At 42.9% G+C, this 25,144-nt stretch overlaps 1 protein-coding gene across 7 annotated transcripts in view; it reads left to right on the top strand.

Moving 5' to 3' along the window:
• The window catches only part of LOC140728164 (receptor tyrosine-protein kinase erbB-4-like), a 943,636-nt gene that overhangs the window by 795,287 nt on the left and 123,205 nt on the right, over positions 1–25,144 (top strand). For all 7 annotated transcript variants that reach the window (XM_073046453.1, XM_073046457.1, XM_073046456.1 and 4 more), the window contains one exon: positions 17,333–17,488. In XM_073046453.1, the coding sequence (XP_072902554.1) occupies positions 17,333–17,488 (156 nt within the window). The remainder of the gene's footprint in view (positions 1–17,332; positions 17,489–25,144) is intronic.

The raw sequence follows: 25,144 nt of genomic DNA, 5'->3' as shown, positions 1-25,144 counted from the left end.
AGTTCCTCCAGCTTGTTGTACGTGTTGTTCTGGTTCAGCAATATTTTCAATAATCTCCCGTGCACTCCCTCCATTGCAATCACACCTTCCCCTTAAGTGGGTGGCTGGAATTGTAGATGGTCAAACACATGGGAAAACTAGAACATACAGGGAAAATTCACGTGGTCACGGAATGAGTGTGCAACTAACAAAGACAGGTCCAGGCTCCAGATTAAATCTGGGTCTGAACTGGGAGGCTGTGGCTCTACTGGCTGCACCACTGTGCTAGTTTATAAAAGAACCGAGAGAGTCATTGTAATCTTGATGTTAGTGAAAACCATTGCATCACTGTGCCTGTATATCCTTCCTGTCAGTTTTTGATAGATAGGTATGTAGGGAGCACTTATGCCTATTATTTTAGCATGTAGCATGTGCTATATGTGTCCTATGGGTATTTGATAAACTGTTCAGAACTAGTTTTATACTGTATCTAAACAGTGCTTTATGTCAGTATTTGAGAATGTCATTAGACCCTGAATTTAAAAATAATGTTCCAATTACCATCAATAATGTCTCCCGCCTTAACAACACAAAAACAGAATAAAAAGAACAATTTTGCTTACTGAGAGATTGCTTATTGTAATTCATTCAGTCCATTCATCCATTGGTTTCCAACTTCACGTGGAAGCCTGGGGCTTAAAGTTCGCATAACAGAACTCTACAATGGACTAAAAGTGCCCCATTGTCTGCATATGGAGCTAATTAGAATAAATGGTTAATATACACAAAAAAAAGCAAACGCATTCAGATATATCCCGGGGGCACTCGCTATGGAACCAAACCATGGCAATTGTAATGAAGTTTTGAAGTTATCAAAGAACTGAAATAAATAAGTTGAGTGGAGTTTCGGAAGTCAATAGATGAGCAAAAGGCAGTATCTGTCAGCTGCAGTATTAATTATGTCATTTTCTTTTTTTTTCCTCCAGTAATTTTGTGTAGGCATAGAGTGCCCCTAGAGAGCACTATTACTTACTCTGCCATAATGACAACACTGCTGTAATCACTGGTCCTATTAAGTCGCTGGAGAGCCTGCCAACTTTCATTTTGTTTGTCACACCTCAGCCAAACTAACTCCTTCACCCCTTCATTCTCTAGCAGAGACAGCATCACACTTTAGGCTCTGAAGACAATCTATGAACCAGTCCAAAAATTATGCCTCGTTTGGAAAGTGCCATGTTCCATCCCGGGTGCCTCCTTTCAACCTTATTTGCATTTAAAATGCTTCCTAATGGTAGAGAAAGAATGGTAACTTAGTGTAGTTCATGCAGCTGGAAGTGGATCCTCCACGACAAAACGAGGAATTTTAATTACAGTAACCTGATTATCAGTTTCTGCAAATGACTTGAAAGAAATGTGCAGAACCATATGCTGGATATTTTGGGTAATTTGTCAGCTTCCTTGCAACTACTGATATATTTACCCAACCCTCCTCCCATATTCCTTCATGCTGTGACTTTCCCTGCCTGTGTAATCAAATTTCAAATAATGCCATGGATATTCTGTTAAATAATTGCATCCATGATTCCCTTTTGTTCAATTCCTCCCTTTTCTACCCTGACCTCTGGTCCTGTCTGTGTGGGGTTTGTACATTCTCTCTGGGTGTGCAAGTTTGTTCCCACAATCCCAAGTCGATTGGTAGGTTAATTGGCCACTGTAAGATTGGCGTTTTACAGTGGGTGGCTTAGTAGCTTAGCTGCTAGTACAACGCTTTACAGCACCAGCAATCACAATCAAGGTATAATTCCCACCGCTGTCTTTAAGAAGTTTGTAGGTTCTTCCCATCACTGCATGTGTTTCCTCCAGGAACTGTGGTTTCCTCCCTCATCCCAAAGATGTACCTTTGGGGTTCGTGAGCTGTGGGCATGCTGCGTTGGCACCGGAAGTGTGGCGACACTTGTGGGCTGCCCCCGGCACAATGCTCGGACAGCGCTGGTCGTTGAGGAAGGTGATGCATATCACTGCATGTGTTGATATTTTGATGTACGTGTGACAAATAAAGTCAACCGCTATCTCTAACTCTGAAATGCCCCTAGAGAAGATGGGCGGCAGGGAAATTTGGAGAGGGAGTAGGATGGGGGTAGACAGTGGGCAACAACCACCAGGATCAAAGGGCAGTTTCCACCCTTCTGTTATAAGGCTATTGAGCAGTAACCTAGTACAATAAGGAATAAAATCTAACAATCTACATTGTGATGGCCTTACACCTACCGTCTATCTGCACTCTACTTGCTCTGTAACTCTTACTGTAATTCTGCATTCTGCGATTGCTTTCCCTTGTATTACCTAAATGCACTGACATGATGAAATGATCTTAATGGACGGCATACAAAACAAAGCTTATCTCTGTACCTCAGTACATATGACAATAATAAATCAATTTGCTAAATTACATTTCCTGCTACTTAACTCTTTCACATTTGTATTCATTCTTCTCTTCCCTGTCCCTCCCTTCCATTTCCACCCCCTTCCTTCTCGATTAGGGACCTACCGGTACTTCCCAGACACTGACAAATTTCTGCCATCTCATTCTTCGAGTAAGCGATTAACTTGCGGGGGACATTACCTCTGGGCCCAGTCCTCTATTCTGCAGGCATTAGATTATGACCAGGAACAGAATCCACAGCCGATTAAGGCCTGTATGGACTGCAGGCACAAAAGCTTATTATGGAAGGGATTGCAGCCTCTGCTTAAATACCTGAAGGAGCTCTCCTCAAATTCTGTTTTGTACTTCAGCCACACTCCCCTTATCTTTGATGCAGGATAAGGGAGGGAGGTGAGTCACCCAGTGAACATTCTTGTCAGTCTGTTCCTGAGATCAGCCAAGGTGGCCTTCCACTCACCCTGGCAGTAGGTGGAAAATGGGGCTGAAATTCTGACTGCCTGCCCCTCTTATCAGGAAGCATCAGTGGCTGGGCATCACCAGAGAGGGTCCATGGTGTGCACTAGCTCATTGGAAGATTTCCAGGGCCAGCGGCCATTGCAGGGGCCTGTAAGCATCCTGGACAAGGAGGGGTGCATTTTAATTTCATGGTGGCCAATAAAGTAATTTTAAAATTTAAAGAAGAGACACACAAAGCAAGGGCCAGGGTATCAAGTCCAGGAAAAGGCTAACAATGTTTCCTTTCTTCAAGCCAGGAGTTAAGTTTGACTCACCTGGCCTCATTGCTCAGTACCATTCAACAGCTGTCCATCAAAAGACGATGCATTTTAAACTCCAGCAACCCCTTTATAATTACAGCAACTTTTCTTGCTATCAGCTGAACCCAGAAACATTCGGGGGAGATTGTTCCTCAAGTGTGTACTGTAATAAAGCCCTAAGGTGCTGGGCATTTCAGTGGCAGTACTGCACTGAGCTGTGTGACATTGAACTGCCCACTGCTCCAGCAGAATTATTAAATGTAGTAGATTGTCAGATACTATTTCGCTCTGCATAACCAGTAGCAAAGCTAACATCTGAAGATATTTGTGCATTTCGGTGATATACAGGGTTATTTCACCTGGTAGGAATTGAGATTTTGTTTTTTTTTATTGCTTTGGAAATCATTTAGGTGAGAAAGCATTTCATGTGTGGGTGAGACTGCAGTTTCTTTTCACTGGCCTTTGCTGTTGTTTACTCAAACGCTTTGACAGACTGAGCATCAGTTCGGTGTGTCAATATGTCACACCACCTTATTACAGTTCTTCACATCATCTAATTGCCTCACATCTTCCTCATGCACATCCTAGTTGGCAATTTTGGAGAGGAAATATTTTGCTGGTAGCTCATTAGTCATAAAAATGATTTTTTTTAAACTATAAACTCATGTAACATTTCTCTCAGTGCTAACTAGTCAAGACTATTGTCTTTGTTCTGGAATTGACAGAAGTGCTAGGCCTCAGTCCCAGTGACCTGGGTTCAATCCCAACCTGTGGTGCTGCACATGTGGAGTTAGTACATTCTTTCCCACCACCACCTCCCCCCATCCAAAAGACATGTGAATTGATAGCTCAAATAGCCACTGTAAATTCTGCGGGTAGGTCCTAGATCTGGGGCAGTTGAGGGGAATGTGAGGGAGGAAAGGTTGCACAGAAAACTAACATGAGAAAGCGAACATTGACTTGTGGGTCAGAATGACCACCCACTATGGGATAAGGAAACATAGACCTGTTAAATAGCTCCTACATTTATTGATAGAACCATAGAACACTACAGCACAGTACAGGCCCTTCAGCCCTCCATATTGTGCCGACCCATATAATCCTTAAAAAAAAAGTACTAAACCCACACTACCTCATAACCCTCTATTTTTCTTTCATCCATGTGCCTGTCCAAGAGGCTCTTAAATGCCCCTAATGTTTTAGCCTCCACCACCATCCCTGGCAAGTCATTCCAAGCACTCACAGCCCTCTGTGTAAAAAACTTACCCCTGATGTCTCTCTTAAGCTTCCCTCCCTTAAGTTTGTACATATGCCCTCTGGTGTTTGATCTTGAGTTATTGTGAAGTAGATAAGGATTGTTCCAGTGATCATTGTAATTCAGATCTCCACTGTACACAGCATTCCATTTAAAGCCACCTTTAATGACAACATGCCAATGTAGCATTTAGTGACTATGTGATTTGTGAAAGTTGGCCATGTTAGTGAATAGTTGCATGGGCATTTGAATGTAGAAGCAGGTAATGCAATTAGCAAATATTTACTGGGGGGGGGGGCACTTAAACATTGTGGTGTGTACAGTATTATGTTTTCATGCAGGGAGGCACATTACTGTGGTCCAGATAGCAAATGTATGGGGAGCTCAGAAACATCCATAAGGCTATGCTCTGTCATACTATCGTGGAATACAAACTCAACGTCCATCCTTGGTAAATCTTGAAGTGTATACAGTAAATAACTACTTTGAGTCATAGAGGCATACAGCATCTTTCAGATCTATCTGATAATATGGCAGTGAGCAAGTTCCTCAAACAGCTAGATGTTCTGCTGTACTGATATTTATTATGGGTTAAATATTGTCTGAATCAGTCACTGTATCCCAAGGTCTGTCAGGGGAAGAGAGTCACAGATATGCTCAGAAATTCCCACTCACTCCTGGGGATTCCTGGCCCATGGCAGCTCAAAGTGGAGAGAGTGCATTTGAGACACTAGAGGCTATGCATGTCAAGCACAGTGTGGACCAGCATAACTGGTGGAAGGAGCATGTGTCCTCACAACTTCCTGCCCCATCAGTGGAAGAACCTGTGGTTCCCAATTTGGCTTCCATCAGCCAGCTCAGAACCCTCAAAACCAGAGGAAAAGCAAGCCACCCCCATTACCAAAACATGGCCAAAAAACAGACAGAAACGAAAGTATTGTCCAAGACACCAGATGGAACTTCCTGGCCGTTCTTCAGAATAATTGTGCAGGGTCCTAAACATCTACCCAAAAGGGAAGACAAGAGTTCACTTCATTGCTAAGATTGGACCACGGTCAGATTGTTTCGCATGCACTATGAATGAATCACCTTCTAACGCACCACCTCTAAAAGACTTCCCATCATCAGGTCAGGACCATGATGGAATAATTTCCAGTTGCCTGCGTGAGTGCAGTTCCAACAACTTTCAAGAAAGTGGGCACCATCCAGGAGAGAATAAGCTGCTCGACTGGTATCCATCAACTTCCTAACATATTTATTCCCTCACTGTTAATGCACAGTGCTCGCAGTGTGTATCATGGGCAAATGGCACTGTGGTTAATTGTCCAGGTTACTTAAGCAGTACCTCCTAAGACCCTCTACCACCAAGAAAGCAAGGGAAGCACACACATGGGAGAAACATCTGCTGGTTCCCTTCCAAGTTGCCCACCTTCCTGACCCGGAAGTATTCCACCAGTCCGTCACTGTGGCTGGGTTCAAATCCTGGAACTCCCTACTCAACATCCTACTTTCAGAACTTTCATTAACAATGCACAAAATGCTGGAGAAACTCTATGGATCATGCAGCATCCGGGGGAGGGGGGGGGGATAGTCAACGCCTTGGGGGAAGTCTCTTCATCAGGACTGGAAAAAAAGAGGGGAGAAAGCTGTATTGAGAAGGGGTGGATGAACAGTTAGCAGGTGATAGGTGGGTCCAGATCACAGAGGGTTGATAGGCAAGGGAAGGAGGGGGTGTGTAAGAATGATATCAGAAGGCAGCCCACCACCACCTTTCCAAGGATAAGTAGGGATGGGCAAGAAATGCTGGCCTTCCAAAAATAGGAATGTCCAAATTTTAAAAAAAATCTACATTGGTGCTAAGGTAAAAACAACAGTGTTCTCATGGGCAGAGGCAGATCTCATTGTAAGGAATAGGAAGTCCACTCAAAATGGAATCTATTATTAATAACAATTCTACGTACACTGACTTCATGGAATATGGATTTATACAGTTAGGGAGATTTGTGCTAACTCCATAAAACAACCATTATTCATTTGATTTGTAGCGAATACTTCAGCTCTAGCTCTGTGACCAGAATTGAATCAAATCATACTAATCTCGCAAAAAATTACTACTACGTATTAAAAGTCATAAGCTGATTGTTTTAAAGTCTGGCTTGTAAGAACAGATGGTTGAATTACAAGTGGCAGGGCTCTTCGGTGCAGATTTAAGCACAACTCAAGTACCTTCTTATGACCTTGAACCTTATTGTCTGCCTGCACTGTAATTTTCCTGCGACTTTAACACTTTATTCTGCATTCCTTGTACCATTTCAATGCACCGCTGTGCTGAACTTGCATAATATTAACATAATAAAATGTCCAATGCCTTTTCAAAGGTGCAGAATGTGACACATCTGACGCCAAGGTGCTAGAGCTGACTTTAGTAGAGATGCAGACAAGAATGGGTTGGGGGAAGGGAAAAATGTTTTAACAAGGGAATTTACAGCTTAGGCACATTTTCCAGAGATTAAGCAATGAAAATTGGGGAAGTGCCAGAGTTTTTGGAGTGCCTAAGGCCTGGGGCTTGGGTAACAGAGGTAAGGGGCACTGATAACTGTGCGGCATTAAAATCAAGGCATTGCTGGAGCTGCCATCAATGAAGATTGGATAGCACAGAGTGAACAGGTTGGTACATAAGCAACACAACTATTGGAGTTTCTGGAACATGCTGAGATAACAAGCTTAGGACTACCTCTCCAGTGTTCCCACACCTTTGTTTGCTGTCCTGTGGGGAGTGACGTTGGCAGTGACAGCTCACAGTCAGCATCAGTAGTGTGTGCTTGTCTATTCCCACCCTTCTCAAACAAGCCCGATTCCTGCCCCATCGTCCTTCCATCGCTTCAGGTTGTTAAGAGGACAGAACATTTCAAGGCTGAAATTTTTGTTCTTAAAATGCAAGTCAGCTGGACTGTGGCATTTGCTTTACAAGCCACATAGCAACAGTGCGTATCAACAGCATAAATATTCCATCAGCTAAATAATTGCAAAGCCCACTTGAGAGGCCCTTACAAATTCCCTATTGCGCAGGAGAGCAGTGAAGGAATGGATGGGGGGCTTCAGCTTGCAGTGACTGTCTTCAGAAAACCTGGTTACCAGGCAATCAGTGTGCAATGCGGAGAATCTTCTTGTGCTGGGGGAATTAAGAGCACAAGCAGCCTCAAGATGTGGGCCTATCGGAATGTGCGTAAAGCAACCACCCCTGTTGTCTATCACAAAGGATATTTACTGACTCCCAGTAAACAGGCGCACATGAGGGGACAGTAGTCTGGGCAATAGGAGAACAACATTTCATTATATTTAATTCTTTTTCTCTCTTATATTTAATTTATATTAGGTTACAAAGTCTTGGTGGGTTTGTAAGCTCACCGGGAACTAGGCCATTGAAAGAAGCTCTGTGCAAATCATTCTGCCTCTAGGAACTCAAGGGACTAGAATGACCACATTTGTTACCAATGGAGGGGTCAATAACCCAAGGGAATTAGGGAATACAGGTGTCCCCCGCTTTACGAATGTTCGCTTTAAACCACTTCGCTTTACACCACTTCGCTTTTACAAAAGACCTACATTAGTAACCTGTTTTCGCATTACAAAGAGGATTTTCGTTTTTACGAATATTTTTCCCATATAAATTAATGGTTCTTCGCTTTACACCATTTCGGCTTAAGAAAGGCTTCATAGGAATGTTCTACCTTTGTAAAGGGAGTGGGGGGACACCTGTATCAAGAGAAACCTGGCTCTGAACAAGACAAACACCAGTCATATGGGATTCTTGCCTTCACTCCCTCCTCTGAAATCACCGGATTTTGCTACTCATCTCTCACTCCTTGAGCTCCTCAATATCACCAACAGATCACAGTTTGGAACAGTCAAAACTTCATTTCATCTGTTAACATGCACAGTATTCAACATCCACTGACTTGCTACCTATGGACTCACCGGTAGGCCCCAGGACACAGCTTAAATGTTGTCTAAAAAATATCTATTTTTTACACTGAAGAAACATTCACTGATTGGGTGATCCGTCTACAGATTATTTGTTAACAGTAGCTTCTGTCAGTGTGTGACTACAATAGATCTTCAATGCCTGCAGCTTGTGAGTTCAAAATTCTTCACTGCTTGTTTCAACAGAAGTTGTTTGTTGACTAACAAATATTTTAATATCTTCATTGAAGTGTGTCAAGCTTTTGCTACATTATAAACAAAAAAGATCTTTAATTTGGCGGGTGAGCTGGAATGAGCTGCCAGGGGAAGTGGGCAGGTACAGTTACGTTGTTTACCGACATATGGGTAGGTTCATGAGTAGAAAGTGTTCAGAGAGATCTGGGCCAAATGCAGGCAAATGGGATTGGCTTAGATAGGCAACCTGGTTGAAGAACCAGCTGGGATGAAGAACCTGTGTCCATGATATATACTGTGACTTTCCAACACTAAAGAAAAGGCTGTTAAAGGAATTGTGCTTTTTGTTCTGTGGAATGTCCGTGTCCCTATTGCATATGGACAAAGTGGGCTTAGTGTAATTACTTTAGCAGTTTTGTTTCATCCTCCATTTGTGCTATGGATTCTTCATGATGATGGCTTTGATTGAAGCTTTTGCATACTCTGTTGCTGTCAGCATCTGTTTGACTATCACATATGTCAGCAGATGGTTACAGGAGCTGGACTGGGTGCCGACAAACACTCACACCGCCGCTGGACTTATCTAGGCAGGTCGGGGCACTGTGTGATGCAATGGGTCAACCATCCAGTACGACCAGCAAGGGAGTGGTACCGTGGCACTGACTGGGCTACTGCCCCCTGGTGTAATCGATACAGAGTCCACATGCTCTCCCTGGAACTCTACGGGTTTCTCTGTCCTCCCCGCCCAGCATTCCGGTTACCTTCATGTTGAAAAGATGTGCAGGTTGTTAGGTTAATTGCCATGAAAAATTAAGATTTGGTGGGAAGTGCGGTGGATAGAACTGGATGAGCGTATGGCTAGTAGTTGGCACAGACACGGTGGAGCAGAGGGCTTGTTTCCCTGTGGTACGTCTCTGACCCTCTGGCATGGGTTACTTGATTTGCCTCCGCTTCATGGTTTGAATTTAATACACCGTTGTGCTTAGGATGGAGTCTCAGTGGAATCGCTTAATGTCCCCTTTTCTTGCTCTCCTTCGTGCATGTAGATATCTTCATTCCGTTCTCCTACAGAACTCAACTTACAGTTTGAGTTGATCCTTCCTTGCAGCTGATGAACTGGACGGTTGTTTAGGGTTTTTCCATTCTTCTCACAGCTCCTTCCATTGCTTGACCCTTTCAAATTAACAGAGGGACATTATTCAAAAACCCTTGGCAGACCTGTACCTTAGCACGAGCTGTACCAAAACATTAGGCCAACCAGTTGAGGAGAGCTGAACACCACAGGCATCTGGCCATGAGACCCTGCAACCAATGGGTCAGATCACAGCTCTACACTCTTCCCATGGTCAGTTGACAGATAAACTTCTTTCTTCTTCTTAGACAATTCCTCAGGATTTATGGTAGCTTGCTTCACTCCATTTCTGTGGGTTGGCTGACGACGTGGGAGGCACATTCTGTTCTGCAGATGAGACAGAAGATGAATGATGGAGTGAGTGGGTTGAAAGTTTGTTCCATCTGCTGCTTTAACAGGTTTTCTGTGCCAAAGATGGCATCAAGGTTCTTGATACCATCCTAAATGCTTCTTCTCCATTTCTCTCTTCTCCAGGGTTCAGTTGGGGTACTGCATTTGGTCATAATACCATAACACCTTAAAACTTAGGAGCCAAATTAGGCCATTTGGTCCATCAAGTCTGCTCTGCCATTCAATCACAGTTGATCCTTTTCTCCCCTCCTCAGCCCCACTCCCCAGCCTTCTTCCTGTAACCTTTCATGCTGTGGCCAATGAAGAACTTATCAATCTCCTCCTTAAATACACCCATGACCTGGCCTCCACAGCTGCCTATGGCATTTTCGCAAGTTTCGCAAATTCATCACCCTCTGTCTAAAGAAATTTCTAATAATCTCTGTTTAAAATGGACACCCCTCTATCCTGAGGCTGTGCCCTCTTGCCCTAGACTCCCTTACCATGGGAAACATCCTTTCTACATCTATTCTGTTTAGGCCTTTCAATACTCAAAAAGTTTCAATGAGATCCCCCCACCCATCCTTTTAAATTCCAGTGAGTACAGGCCCAGAGCAATCAATCATGATAACCCTTTTATCCCCAGAATCATCCTTGTGAACCGCCTTTGAACCCTCTCTAATGTCAGCACACATTTTCTTAGATAAGGAGCCCACAGCTGTTCACAATACTCAAGGTGAGGCCGCACCAGGGCTTTATAGCGCCTCAGCATCACCTCCCTGCTCTTGTCTTTTAGACCTCTTAAAATAAATACTAACATTGCATTTGCCTTCCTCACCACCAGCTCAATCTGCAAGTTAACCTTCAAGGTATTCTCTTTCCATCTCAGATTTTTGGATTTTCTCCTCGTTTAGAAAATAGTCTGCTCAGCCATTTCTTCTACCAAAGTGCATGACCATGCATATTCCAACATTTTATTTCATTTGCCACTTTCTTGCCCATTCTCCTATTCTGTCTAAGTCCTTCTGCAGCCTTCCTGTTTCCTCAACACTACCTGCCTCTCCATCAGTCTTCATATCATTTGCAAACTTTGCAACAAAGCCATCTATTCCATATCTAAATCATTGATATACAGCATAAAAGGAAATGGTCCCAACACAGATCCCTGCAGAACACTACTAGTTACTTGTAGCCAACCAGAAAAGATGCCTTTATTCCCACTGGCTATCTCCTACCAATCAGTCAATGCTCTAACTATGCCAGTAACTTTCCTGTAATACCATGGGCTCTTAACATGATAAGCAGCCTCATGTGTGACACCTTGTCAAAGGCCTTCTGAAAATCCAAATATCCAACATCCACTGCATCCCCTTTATCTATTGTACTTGTAATCTTTTCAAAGAATTTCAACAGGATTGTTTCAAAGATACATTTAAGGTCAGAGAAATGTATACAATATACATCCTTAAATGCTTGTCAAGCAAGATTTTCCCTTAAGGAAAACATGCTGACGATGTCCTAGCTTTTCCTGTGTCACCAAGTATTCCACAACCTCATCCTTAACAATTGACTCCAACATCTTCCCAACCATTGAGGTCAGGCTAACTGGTCTATAATTCCCTTTCTGCTGCCTCCCTCCTTTCTTAAATAGTGGAGTGACATAAGCAATTTTCCAGTCCTCCAGAACCATGCCAGAGCCCAATGATTCTTGAAAGATCATTACTAATGCCTCCACAATCTCTACACTACCTCTTTCAAAACCCGAGGGTGCAGTTCATCTGGTCCAGATGTCTTATGTACCTTTAGGTCTTTCAGATTTTTGAGCACCTTCTCCCTTGTAATAGTAACTGCACTCACTTCTCTTCCCTCACACCTTTGAACACCTGGCACACTGCTAGTGTCTTCCACAGTGTCTTCTACAGTGAACACTAATGCAAAATACTCATTTAGTTCATCAGCTATCTCCTTTTCCCTGTTATTACTTCTCCGGCCTCATTTTCTAACAGTCCTATATCCACTCTCATCTCTCTTTTATTTTTCATATAATTGAAAAAGCTTTTTCTGTCCACAAAGACAGAAAAAGCTTGCTTTCATATTTCATTTTTCCCTCCTAATGATTCTTTTAGTTGCTTTCTGTAGGTTTTTATAATCTCCTCAATCCTCTGTCTTCCCACAAATTTTTGCTTTGTTGTATGCTCTCTCTTTTTCTTTTACATTAGTTTTGACTTCTCTTGTTAGCCACAGTTATGCTATTTTACCATTTGAATATTTCTTTGTTTTTGGAATATGTCTAGCCTGCATCTTCTTAATTTTTCCCAGAAATTCAAGCCATTGCTGCTTCGCTGACATTTCTGCCAGCAGCTCCTCCCAATTTACTTCGACTAACTCCTCTCTCATACAACTGTAATTTCCTTTACTCCACTGAAATACTGCTACATTGGACTTTACTTTCTTCCTACTTTACTTAGTCTTTCTCCCTGAGTTCAAGTTGAGTTCAGTCATATTGTGATTACCAATCTACCTGGATGTTAAAATCTCCCGTGACTATCATAACATTGCCATTTTGACACACCTTTTTCTATTTCCCATTGTAATCTGTAGTCCACGGCCCAGCTACTATTTGGAGGCCTGTATATAATGGCCATCAGGGTCCTTTAACCCTTGCAGTTTCTTCATTCAACCCACAAGTAAACAACATCTTCTGATCCTATGTCACATCTTTCTAAAGATTTGATGTCATTCTTTACCAGCAGAACCTTGCAACACCCTCTGCCTACCTAAGGACCTCTCCTATGCAATGTGTAACCTTGGACATTCAGCTCCCAACTACAAACATCTTTCTGCCACAATACAGTGATGGCCACAACATCATACCCAACAATCTGTGAAAGTGCAACAAGATCATTCACCTCACTTCTTATACTTTGTGCATTGAGATATAACACTCTGAGTACTGTATTTGCTATCCTTTTTGATTCTGCATCCCCAATGCACTGATACCTACCCTACTGGCTGCAATTTTGTTCTATCATCTGCCTACCCTTCCTGACAGTCTGACTGCATGCTATCTTTGCTTTTTTACCATCCGTCCTATCCTGGATCCTTCACTCCAGTTCCTATCCCCCTCCCAAGCTATTTTAAACCATTCCCATCAGCTCTAACTGCCTGCAAAAATTTGGTCCCCCTTGGTGCAACCCATCTCTTTTGTACAGGTCACACTTCCCCCAGAAGAGATCCTGATGATACAAAAGCCTTTGAAGCCCTGCCCCTGCACCAGCTTCTCAGCCACACACTTATCTGCCAAATCATCCTGTTACTACCCTCACTGGTGCATGGAACAGGTAGCAATCCAGAAATTACTACCATGGAGGTCCTGTTTCTCACCTTCTGCTAGCTCTCTAAATTCTCTCTTAAGGACCACTTTACATTTCTTTCCTATGACATCGTTACCAAGACATCTGGCTGCTTTCCCTCCCCCTCCAAAATGCTGTGGAGTTGGTCCAAGACATCCCTGACTCTGTCACCTAGCAGGCAATGTACCTCCCAGGTCACAGAGGCCTTGAACACGTACTTAAATTATTTATCTATCTGGTTTGTAATTTCTTTAGCTAAAGATCTGTAAGGACATCTCCATCCTCAGCCATGTAGGCTAGCACGTTAGACAAAAGGACAAGGCTGAAATACTTAAGGTCATATTCAGAGGAAGGGAGATGGCTTTCCCTCATTTTTTAATGATTTCTGAGGCTAATGTCATTTGACTTTTGACGCTTTGTACCATAAGGTCGTAAGATAGAGGAGCAGAATGTGGTCATTAGGTCCATTAAGCTTGCTCCTCCATTCAATCATAGCTGTTCTTTCTTTAACTCCATTCTCCCATCTTCCTCTGTGACACTTAGCTACCTTATCAATCAAGAACCTATCAATCCCTGCCCCAATGACTTGGCCTCCACAGCCCTCTGTTCCCTTGAATTCCACATATTCACCACCCTCTGGGTGAAAAAATTCCTCCTCATCACAGTTCTAACGGGCGCCCCTTCTACCCTGAGGCTGTGCCCTCGGATGCTACACTCTCCTACTAATGAAGGCACCCTCTCCATGCCCACTCTATCTAGGCCTTTCAGAGTGCGGTACGTTTCAATGAGATCTCCTGCCATCTTTCTGAATAGGTAACCGATTCAGCATCTTTCAGCCTGCACTCCTATCCAAGATAGATTACTGTACCAATATTCACTGCTTATCAATTCCACTTCACCAGCAAACAAAATGTCAGGTTCAAGCATTTTGTTCTTGGAAGAAAAGATCTACAATTTCTTACCTGGTTTGATTTATCACCATGATTTTCAATTGTGGAATTATATTGTGCCCCATTCTCTTCTCTTATTATAAGTACTTTTTGATCTTCAAGGAGCATTCTAATATATATATACATACATACACACACATGAAATGATATATCAACCCTCAAGCCCCATTCCTGTATGTGGCTGCAGAGTGGTTTTGGCTCTGCTTTCTACAGATTCTCATGGCAAAGCTCCCAAACAAATGGCTGACAAGATTCTGCTGCAGGAGCCGAGAGAGTTGGGTAGCTGCCTTCAACAGCCTGTCAGTCTCCTGGGAGAGGAACGAATCTATTTGCATTTTCTGGGCTACTGGAGCTGAGCTTTGAAGCAGGGAGGACCTGGAATCACAGATGGAGGCTTCGATGTGGCGTGATACCCTTCATCTTTATCTGACAGCTTGGCTCTTGTGTGCAACAATTCATTATGCAAGGTTCCTCCTTTCTTCACAGTGGACAGTGTGAAGGAGTAGAGGAGTGTGAATTTCACGTGTTGCAATATCTGATTCCTAGAATCCGCCCTGCATTTTATTACATTTGTTGTTAATTCAAGGATCCCTTATATAGTTTTCGGTAGTTTGATAATATATTTACTCCTCTTTCTAACTTGATAGAAGAGGCATTAGAATTCTTAGATTTACTACAAGTTCAAGCTTGTTATTCCCTGCCCTGAGTCTTACTCCACTGAAGGTATTGTCCAAAATTTATACAAACATCACAATCCTTGAGCATTGCCCATTTTTTGTCATACTGAGTCACAGTGTGAAGCTAGTAGAGCTGCCATTTCATTGTACTAGTGAAAAAGATTCAATCCTGACCTCAGGTGCTGTTTGTATGGATTCTCCCTGTCACCACATGTGTTTACTCTGAGAGCTTTGGTTTCCTTCCACAACCAAAGGTCATGCAGTTTGGTAAGTTAACTGGCTGTTTTCAATTGCTCCTAGTGTATAGATGAGTGGTAGATTCTGGAGATGTGAGAGAATGACATCAGTAAGACCAAAGAGCTGATTTGGATTTCAGGAAGGGTAAGACGAGGGAACACAAACCAGTCATTATAAAGGGATCTGAAGTGGAAAGAGTGAGCAATTTCAAGTTCCTGGGTGTCAAGATCTCTGAGGATCTAACCTGGTCCCAACATATCGATGCAGCTATAAGAAAGGCAAGACAGCGACTATAATTCATTAAGAGTTTGAGGAGATTCGGTTTGTCACCTAAAACACTCAAACTTCTATAGATGTATCATGGAGAGCATTCTGACGGTCTGCATCACCATCTGGTATGGGGGGGAACAACTGCAGAGGATCAAAAGGAGCGATAGAAAGTTGTAAAATTGGTCAGCTCCATCGTGGGTACCAGCCTCCATCATATCCAAGACATGTTCAAAGAGCGATGCCTCAGAAAGGTGGTGACTATTATTAAGGACCCCCATCACCAAGGACATGCCCTCTTCTCATTGTTACCATTAGGCAGGAGGTACAGAAGCCTGAAGGCACACACTCAGCGTTTCAAAAACAGCTTCTTCCCCTCTGCCATCCACCTCACTTTTTATATTATTTCTGTTTATGCACTATTTGAATATAACTATTTAATATACAATGCTGTAACCGATTTACTTATTTATTGTATCTGCTGCAATCACTTCTCCTGGCATCTGCAATAAGCTGTCAGAAGTGATTGAAGCAGATAGAATAACAACCATTAAAAGACAGTTGGATGGGGACACAGATTGGAGAGGTTTAGAGAGAACGGGCTAAAGGCTGGCAACCTGGACGGGGGTTCTTGGTTAGCATGGACCAGTTGGACTGAAGGGCCTGTTTTCATCCTCTATGTCTCAACGATTCTTGATGACTGCCAGATTATAGTGAACGAGACCCCCATTTCCCCACTCCCATCTGCACTCCTTTTGGTCTCCAATTCAGGCTCTAGAAAAATCTTTAATTTATTCATGACAAGTCTCCAACTTCAGGTAACTGATCCCCTTTTGTCCCTTTTCCATTTTCTTTTTTCTTCTTTCTCTGTCCATCTAATCCACCTGGTTCCAGTCACTGAGTCTTTTCCCCTCCCACAGCCTCTCCATCTGCCCATCACCCACAGGCTCCTCCCATTGGTTTCCCAGCACACCTTTCACCCTTTTTATTGTTCGCTTCACCCTCCTCTCCTTCAGATTGCATTACCTTCACCCTTTCACCTCCCGGTTTCTGACACCATTCTCACTCTTCCCCTCCTCCATCTGCCTATCCCAGAACCCCCCCACCCCCTAAAACCACGTCATCTGCCAATTTATGTAACATCCCTTCCCTCCACCTTTTTACACTGTCTGTCTGCCCTCGATCTGGCTTCCAGGTAGATACAATAGCAGTGTACAAATCATAAAGATGAACACATGTTAAAATGCAGTGAGGATAGGTACATGGATCACGAACCGGCAGAAGGGATTAGATTAATTTGGCATCCTGCTCAGCACAGACATTGTGGGCCGAAGGGCCTGTTCCCATGCTATGCTATTCTGTGTTTAATCTTACAGGCTGTACATAAGTATTGAACGTGTAGAAAGGGAGCATCGACATAACCTCCCATGTTGGATGCCAGTCTTTTGTACACAGATGATGAGAAGGAAACTCTTGCACAGATGCAAATGCTATTTTAATTTCCACTTCAGCTCAACGGAAGCTGAAAATTGCACATCTTGTGTTGCTGAAGCTTTTTGTCAGCAGCCAATTTGGCATCGGTGAGCTGCTCAAGAGGGGTTATTTCTGGAGGGATGCCAGTTAGGACAATCTGCAAACCACTCGAATGATTGAGAAAGCACATGACTGAATGTTAAACCTTGCTGCAATGTTTTCAAACATCAATTATTTCAACTTTTTTGTCGCTTCAAAACCAGCTTCTTCTGCAGCCGTGCAGAGTGATCAGGTTAACAGCGAGGCTCATTTGTGTCTGACAGGGGATGATGTACTTGGAGGAGAGACGGCTGGTTCATCGAGACCTGGCGGCAAGAAATGTGCTGGTGAAGTCACCCAATCACATAAAGATCACTGACTTTGGCTTGGCCAGACTGCTGGATGTGGATGAGAAAGAATACAACGCAGATGGAGGAAAGGTTGGTGAACCTCTTCATTAGTCATACCAAATGTACAGTCACCTTCCTCTCTTCACCACCTTCTAGACCCATTTTTATATTTTTGCATATGCATATATTTAACTAACGTCCCTTTAATGTTGTCATTTTCCATTAAACCTATTGCTTCTTGTCCTGGTAGCATGTTCCACATTCCCAACCCGTTGATGAAGCTATTTTTTTTCCACATCCGCTCTATCAGATCACCTCCTCAGCCTTAACATTTTTTAAAATATATTTTATTGTTTTATGTGAACAGACTTGAAAAAAACTAATGAAAAACAATATACAGCACAACCACAAAAACCACAACCATAGCAAAATCAAATTAAGTATTGAGCAGCAAAAGAGAAAAAAATATAAAGGCAAAAAGTAAACATACACAGCAGAGGTGCACCGCACCAAGAAACCTCAGTCCTCACCCCGTAAGAAAGTCCATTACAGGGCCCCATATCCTTTCAAAGATGTCCCCTCTGTCCTCATTACATAATCTCAATCTCTCCAAATGTCAAATGTTTGCCAGTTCTCTCAGCCACAGATCGTACGTAGGTACAGAGTCCATTTTCCACATTTGCAGGATTAACTTCTTAGCAATCACAATTCCACACAATACAGCCACTTTTTCGTACATATTGGCTGAAGATAAGGAGTTTGTTGCTCCAAGGATTAGCATTTTTTTCAGAGAAAAGGACCTCTGGCCCTTCCACCTTTCCAAATAGTCAAACCTTTTCAGTTCTGAAGTCCTCCTTAAACTCCCATTTGCACCTTTTTCACTTCCTCAATACCATGCATGTGCCACCTTGACATACTATTCGACTAGAGCTCATCAAACGTGAGCTACCCCTTTACATTTTTGTTCTCAAACAGTGATCTTCACCCACGATTGGTTCTGGCGTGTATCACATGCCCCTCAACTGAAGAAAGACTTTTGATTTCAGGAGAGAATCGCCCTCCCAAAGGAATGTTTCATGTTTCTGTTCATGGGGGGGGGGGGGCGAGGGGGAGAGACCATTCTGTCCATTGACGACTCTGTGCTAGTTCTCAAAGCAATCCCATTTTATACATATTATACATAAAATGCTGAATGTGCACGTTATTTATATAAATATTTCAACTCGTGGCTCGGATTTATCTCAAGTAGGCCACATTTTGCATCATTTGTGAAGTCTGCTCTCATTGGGACTGTAGCAAGCCACCTGCATTAAACTGCAGCTTTATTTCAGTGTCCCACCTCAGGTGTTTATCCCAGAGTGAATCCTCTCCACAGACCGCAGTGTGAGACATGATGAAGAACCAGTCTAGATCTCCACCCTGTGCAATAGTGGGGTGATACCATTTGTTCAGAGTATTCCAAGGTTCCATCAACTTTTAATGGAAATGTACTAACCCGTTTCACTGGACTGAAAGGACTCTCCTCTCCTTTTGTAACAGTAAAGGGGTGCAACAGGTAAAGCTGCTGCCTCACAGTTCTGGCATCCTGGATTTTATCCTGGCTTCTGCTGTTACAGCATGTCTCTGTGCCCCCTTAGCTTTGCCCAGGTGTTCTTGTTCAGAATGATATAGTCCTACAGAACAGAAACAGGCCATTTAGCACACCAGGAGGGACCCATCTGTAATTATTTCCCACCTCCCAGTGCTTGGTCTATAGCCTTCTACGCCGAGGCAATTAGATAGAAACGCGGCACGAAACCAGGACCTTCCGTTCAACTCATCCACGCCGATGGTGCTGCCCACCAATCAGAATCAGAATCAGATTTATCATCATTGAGGTACTGCATGTCATGAAATTTGTTGCTTTGCGGCAGCAATAGCGTGCAATACGTAAAATGTCACGACAAGTGACAGTAAGAAATATACAGAAAATAAATAACTAGTGCAAAGAGAGAGCAAAGTAGTGTTCATGGACTTTTCTGAAATCTGATGGCAGAGGGGAAGAAGCTGATCCTAAAATGCTGATTGCATTTCTTCAGGCTCCTGTACCTCATCCCTGATGGTTACAATAAGAAGAAGGCATAGCCTGGGTGGTGGGGGTCCTTAATGATGGATGCTGCCTTTTTGAGGCATCGCCTTTTGAAGATTTCCTCAGTGGTAAGGAGGGTGGTGCTTATAATGGAGCTGGTTGAGTTTACAACCCTCTGCAGGCTTTCTGATCCTCTGCATTGGCACCTCCATACCAGATGGTGATGCAGCCAGTTAGAATGCTCTTCACGTTACATCTGTAGACATTTTCTAGTATTTGGTGACATGCCAGATCTCAAGCTCCTAATGAAATATATCAACTGGTGCACCCTCTTTATAACTACATCTATATGTTGGGGCCAGGACAGATCTTCAGCAATGTTGACATCCAAGGACTTGAAACTGCTCATCTTTTCCACTACTGGGTCTTTGACCAGGCTCGGTTGAAGAAAATTCTGTCCAATTACCATCAGCAGATAACCTGTAGCATCAGAGGTCCCAATACACTAGACCATTGTTACACTAAAACCATTCCAGACCCAGACTGCATTTTCATAAATCTGATCACCTGGCTGACCTTCTTCTACCTGCACACAGGCAGAGGCTCAAAAAGCAAAACTCCAGAGATTAGGGCAAAAAAGAGGTAGCAGGACTTGGATAGTATCGTCTCTTGTAAAGTTAAATCAAGAAACGTAAGCAACAGCAGGGCTTTGCTTCCAGATGAGCTCAATGCTTTCTATGCTTCCTTTGACCACCAAAACATGGAGGAACCTTCAAGAACTCCCTCAGCCCCTGATGACCCTGTAATTTCAGACTCTGAGGCTGACATGCAAGCAGCCTACAGGAGGGTGAGCTCACAAAAAGCATCCGGCCCAGACGAGATATCTGGCCCAGTTCTAAAGACCTGTGCTCATCAACCAGTTGGTGTGTTCACTAGGATCTTTTTCCTCTTGCCTCGGAGTCTTCAGCTGCTTCAAGCAGGCTTCATTTACACCGGTGCCTAAGAAGAACATGCTAACCTGTCTCAGTTACTATCACCCAGTAGCACTTACATCCACAGAGATGAAGTGTTTTGTAAGGTTGATTTAGAAACATATCAATTCCTGCCTGGGAAGTGACTTGGTCCACTTTGATTTGACCACCAGAGTAACAGGACCACAACAGATGCCACCTCATTGACTCTTCACTCAACCCTGGAACACCTGAATAGCAAAGATGCACACATCAGGATTCTCTTTATTGACTACAGCTTGGCAGTCAAAACTATCATCCGCTCAAAACTAATCAATAGGCTTCAAAGACCTTGACCTCAAGACCCTTGTGCAAGAGGATCCTCGATTTCCTCAATTGCATAACCCAGTCAGTTCTGATTGGGAACAACATCTCCTCCATAATCTCCATCAGCACAGCTGCACCACAAGGCTGTGTGCTTAGCCCCTGTTCTACTCACTGTATACCTACGACTGTGTGGCCAAGTACAGCTCCAATGCCATATTCAAGTTTGCTGGCAACAGCACCATTGTTGGCTAAATCAAAGATGGTGACAAATCAGCATGTAGGAGGGAGATGGAAAATCTGGCTGAGTGGTGTTATGACAGCAACCTCTCACTCAGTGTTTGCAAGACCAAGGAGCTGATTATTGACATCAGGAGGAGGAAACCAGAGATCCATGAGCCAGTCCTCATCAGATGATCAGAGATGGAGAGGATAAGAAACTTTAAATTCCTTGGTGTTATTATTTTGGAGGACCAGTCCTGGGCCCAGCACATAAGTGCAATCACAAAGAGAGTATGACAGCTCCTCTAATTCTTTAGGAGTTTGTGTAGATTTGGCATGACATCTAAGACTTTGACAAACTTCTGTAGATGTGTAGTGGAGAGTATATTGACTGGCTGCATCATAGCCTGGAATGGAAACTCCAGTGCCCTTGAATGGAAAATCCGACACAAAGTAGTGGATGTGGCCCAGTCCATCAGGTGTAAAGCCATCCCCACCTTTGAGCATATCTACACGAAGCGTTGTCGCAGGAAAGCAGCATCCATCATCAGGGACCTCCACCACCCAGGAGATGCACTCTCCTCACTGCTGCCATCAGGAAGCTGGTACAGAAGCCTCAGAATTCGCACCGCCAGGTTCAGGAACAGTTATTACCCCTCAACCATTAGGCTTCTGAACCAAGGGGGGTAATTTTACTCAATTTCACTTGCCCCGTCATTGAGTTGTTCCCATAAATGATGGACTCAATTTTAGGGACTTTCCTTCTCATGTTCTTGATATGTATTGCTTATTTGTTTATTATTATTATTTCTTTCTTTTTGTGTTTGCACAGTCCGTTTTCTTTTGCACACTGGCTGAACGCTGAAGTTGGTGCAGTCTTTCAATGATTCTATTGTATTTCTTGGATTTACTGTGTAGAAAACATATCTCAGGGTTGTACGTGGTGACATATATGTACTTTGATGATACATTTACTTTGAACTTTTCTGACCCTTCAATGAGGACTGGTGCATGTGTTCCATCAACTTCCCCTTCCCGAAGTCCACAATCAATTCCCCTTGTTCGTAATGACATTGAATGAAAGACTGTTGTTGCAACACCATTCAATCAGCCAATCTATCCCACTCCCATATACCTCCTCATCACCATCTGAGATTCTGCCAAGGTGAGCCCCTTTTGCCCACCTTTGACCCCCATCCCTCTAAATTCCTCTGGTACATTTACTTATTTTCTGAAATGTTTCTATTGTATTTCAGAATGTTGTTATTGTACAGTAGCTCTAGTTCAAGTGTTCACTTGGACTCTATAAATTCTGTCAGCAACTCTACTTTCACCACTCTCTCAAGCAATCTATTCCAAGTACTCATCACTCTTTGGATGAACGAGGTCCCCCTCAGATCCCACATCCCAAATAAGTGCATTTGACAAGTTAATTAGCCACTGTAAATTGAGCCAGGTATATAGATGAATGATAGAATCTTGAGGGAAGTTGATGGAAATGTGGGAGTACAATGTATCTTTTAAATGTGTTTAATGTGGCCTCAACCATTTCCCCGGACAGCTCATTCCAGACACTGATCACCAAATGGACGAAAATTTTGCCCCTCAGGTTCCTCCCCTCTCTCACTTTAAATCCATGCCCTCTAGTTCTTGATACCCCAACCTTCCATTGAAAACCATCCCAACATGCTCAACATCTCTCCATAATGAACTCTCTCGAGTCCTGACAACGCCCTTGTCAATCTTTATCCAGCTGAATGGCATCTTTCCTGTAGCAGCGTGACCAAAGCTGAACACAATGGTGGAACTGGTTTATTGTTATCACATGTATCCAGCCACGGCATAAAGCTTGTCTGGTACTCTGTTCATTCAGATCAGATTTTTGCACAATGCATTAAGGTAGAATAAGCTAAACCAATAACAATACAGAATAAGGTGTAACAGCTCCAGAGAAAATGTAGCACGGGTAAATGATAAAGTGCAAGATCATAATGAAGTGGATTATCAGGTTAAGAGCCCATTTTATCATGCTAGAGACCATTTAATAGTTTTATAACAGTGGGGTAGAAACCTGGTGGTGCATGCTTTCAAGCCTTTGTATCTTCTTCCCACTGGCTGAGAGGAGAAGGGCAAGTTACCGATTGAATTATATTGAGTTGCCAGTTCCTGCCTTTCTTTCAGCCATAACTGGGTTTATTTACCTTGAATTGAAGGAGCCCGAGGGAAAACCAGTTACGGTTTGCAAATTATAGGGGCAATGAACAGAGTAGATAGTCGGAAGCTTTTCACAATAACAGAGGGCATAACTCTAAGTAAAGCGGACAACGTGAAGAAGAATGTGAGAAAGGATTTTTTCACCCAGAGGGACGTTGTTTCCTGAACACACTGTCTGAGTGGGTAGTGGAGGCAGGTACTCATACAACATATAAGTATCTGAATGAGCACTTGAATTGTTAAGACATGGTAGTATATAGACCAACTGCTAATTAATGATGACTAGCATAGACCTGAAGAGTTGAAGGGCCAGTGTCTGTACTGTTTGATTCTAACAATGACTAATGTTGGTTTCTATTTATAAAAAGTAAGTCACATCTTCCAATGTTTCTCGGCTATAGTACCACTTCAGCTCCACAGAACAGTTATAAACTCCTTGAGATTGACTCTTGCAGATTACTTCAAATGAGATGGCAGCTTCTATACATTCCCTAGCATCCATTATTCTTTAAAGCAAAGATCATACTTAAATTTACTGCCACTTCTGGAGAAAGTTTATGTGTTGAAGCATATGCAGTATAGAGTGTAATTATGTGCCTGTGTGTGCATCAATCGCTTTCGGCAGAAAGATTAATCAGAACTTCTACGGCAGTTTCTTTGGTCATTCTCTCCAGATGTTCCAAAAGCTGATTGGAAACGTGATTCTGAATGTATGGGAAAAGATAGAGCTGGTGCTTCTGTACTGTACTTGCAGCAGCTTTGTAATACCCTGCTCGACTGCTGAACAGGATATCACTTGAGTCACTGAAATCACTGCTGACAATGCCATTGTAACAGTCTGCCTTTTACCAACTTAATTTAATGAAGCTTGTGGGACTTTAGCAGATGTGGACTCCTGAGGGAGATCTAAAAAAAGCCCCAGGGGTGTTGAGCAAACCTCTTCATCGATGCATGAAAGGAAATTAAACAAACCAATGAAAGAGAAAGTGATGGAAGGGTAATATATAGGGAGAGCTGAAAATAGGGGAGGTATGGTACCAGTTCAGCTCCACATACTGTAGTACTTATAAACTCCTTAAGATTTACTCTTGCAAATGAAATAGGGTAAACTATGCTAAAGAGGTAAACTCCAACATGGATCAGCTACACTGAACGTTGTTACTATGGTCATATAGGTAACTTAAATGATCCAGCAGCCCACAGTATGCCTTGTACTCCCATTTGTCCATGTGATACATTAAGTCCTCATTAACCATAAGGGATAGGGGCATGGATTTCTCATGGTAACAAAATTATCATGGATTCTATTGAAGCTGCTGACAATGGTACTAAGGCTGCAGTGATATGCAGATCCCCAGCCTATGGATATTAAAGTTGGGTTTATTGTCATATGCACAAATTTTACATGTATGCACAGGTGCCGTGAAAAACTTACTTCCAGCATCATTACAAGCTCATAGCATCAGATAAACAATATTCACAAGAAAGACATAATTTGAACATAAATTGGACAAAATTTTTACAAAAAAAGAACACAACTCAAAGCAAAAGTGTCAAATTTAGTGCAAAGAATATAAGCAAAATAGGGCAAACACTACAAGTAACCAGCATTCCTACACCAGCAGTCCCGATGAAGAGTCTCAGCCTGAAATATTGACTGTTTATTCCTTTCCATGGATGCTGCCTGACCTGCTAACTTCCTCCAGAATTTTGTGTTTGTTTCTCTGGATTTGCAGCAGCTACAGAGTCTCTTGTGATTAATATATAGTGCAAAAGCTATGAAAATTTGCTCGTAAGTTTCAGTCTCAGCTTGCATGTATATCTACCCCCCCCCCCCCCCTTCGCTCTCCACTGCTAGAGTGGTAATTGATGGTGGAAAGAATGAGAAGGGAATTAATTCTATAAGAATCTGCAGCAACAGAGGCTTGAATGTGAATATGCTCACAACATAAGGAGGCTGAGAAAAGG

This window comes from Hemitrygon akajei, chromosome 5 (genome assembly GCF_048418815.1).
Source record: "Hemitrygon akajei chromosome 5, sHemAka1.3, whole genome shotgun sequence".
Taxonomy (NCBI): domain Eukaryota; kingdom Metazoa; phylum Chordata; class Chondrichthyes; order Myliobatiformes; family Dasyatidae; genus Hemitrygon; species Hemitrygon akajei.
This window is presented reverse-complemented; position numbering and strand designations above follow the sequence as displayed.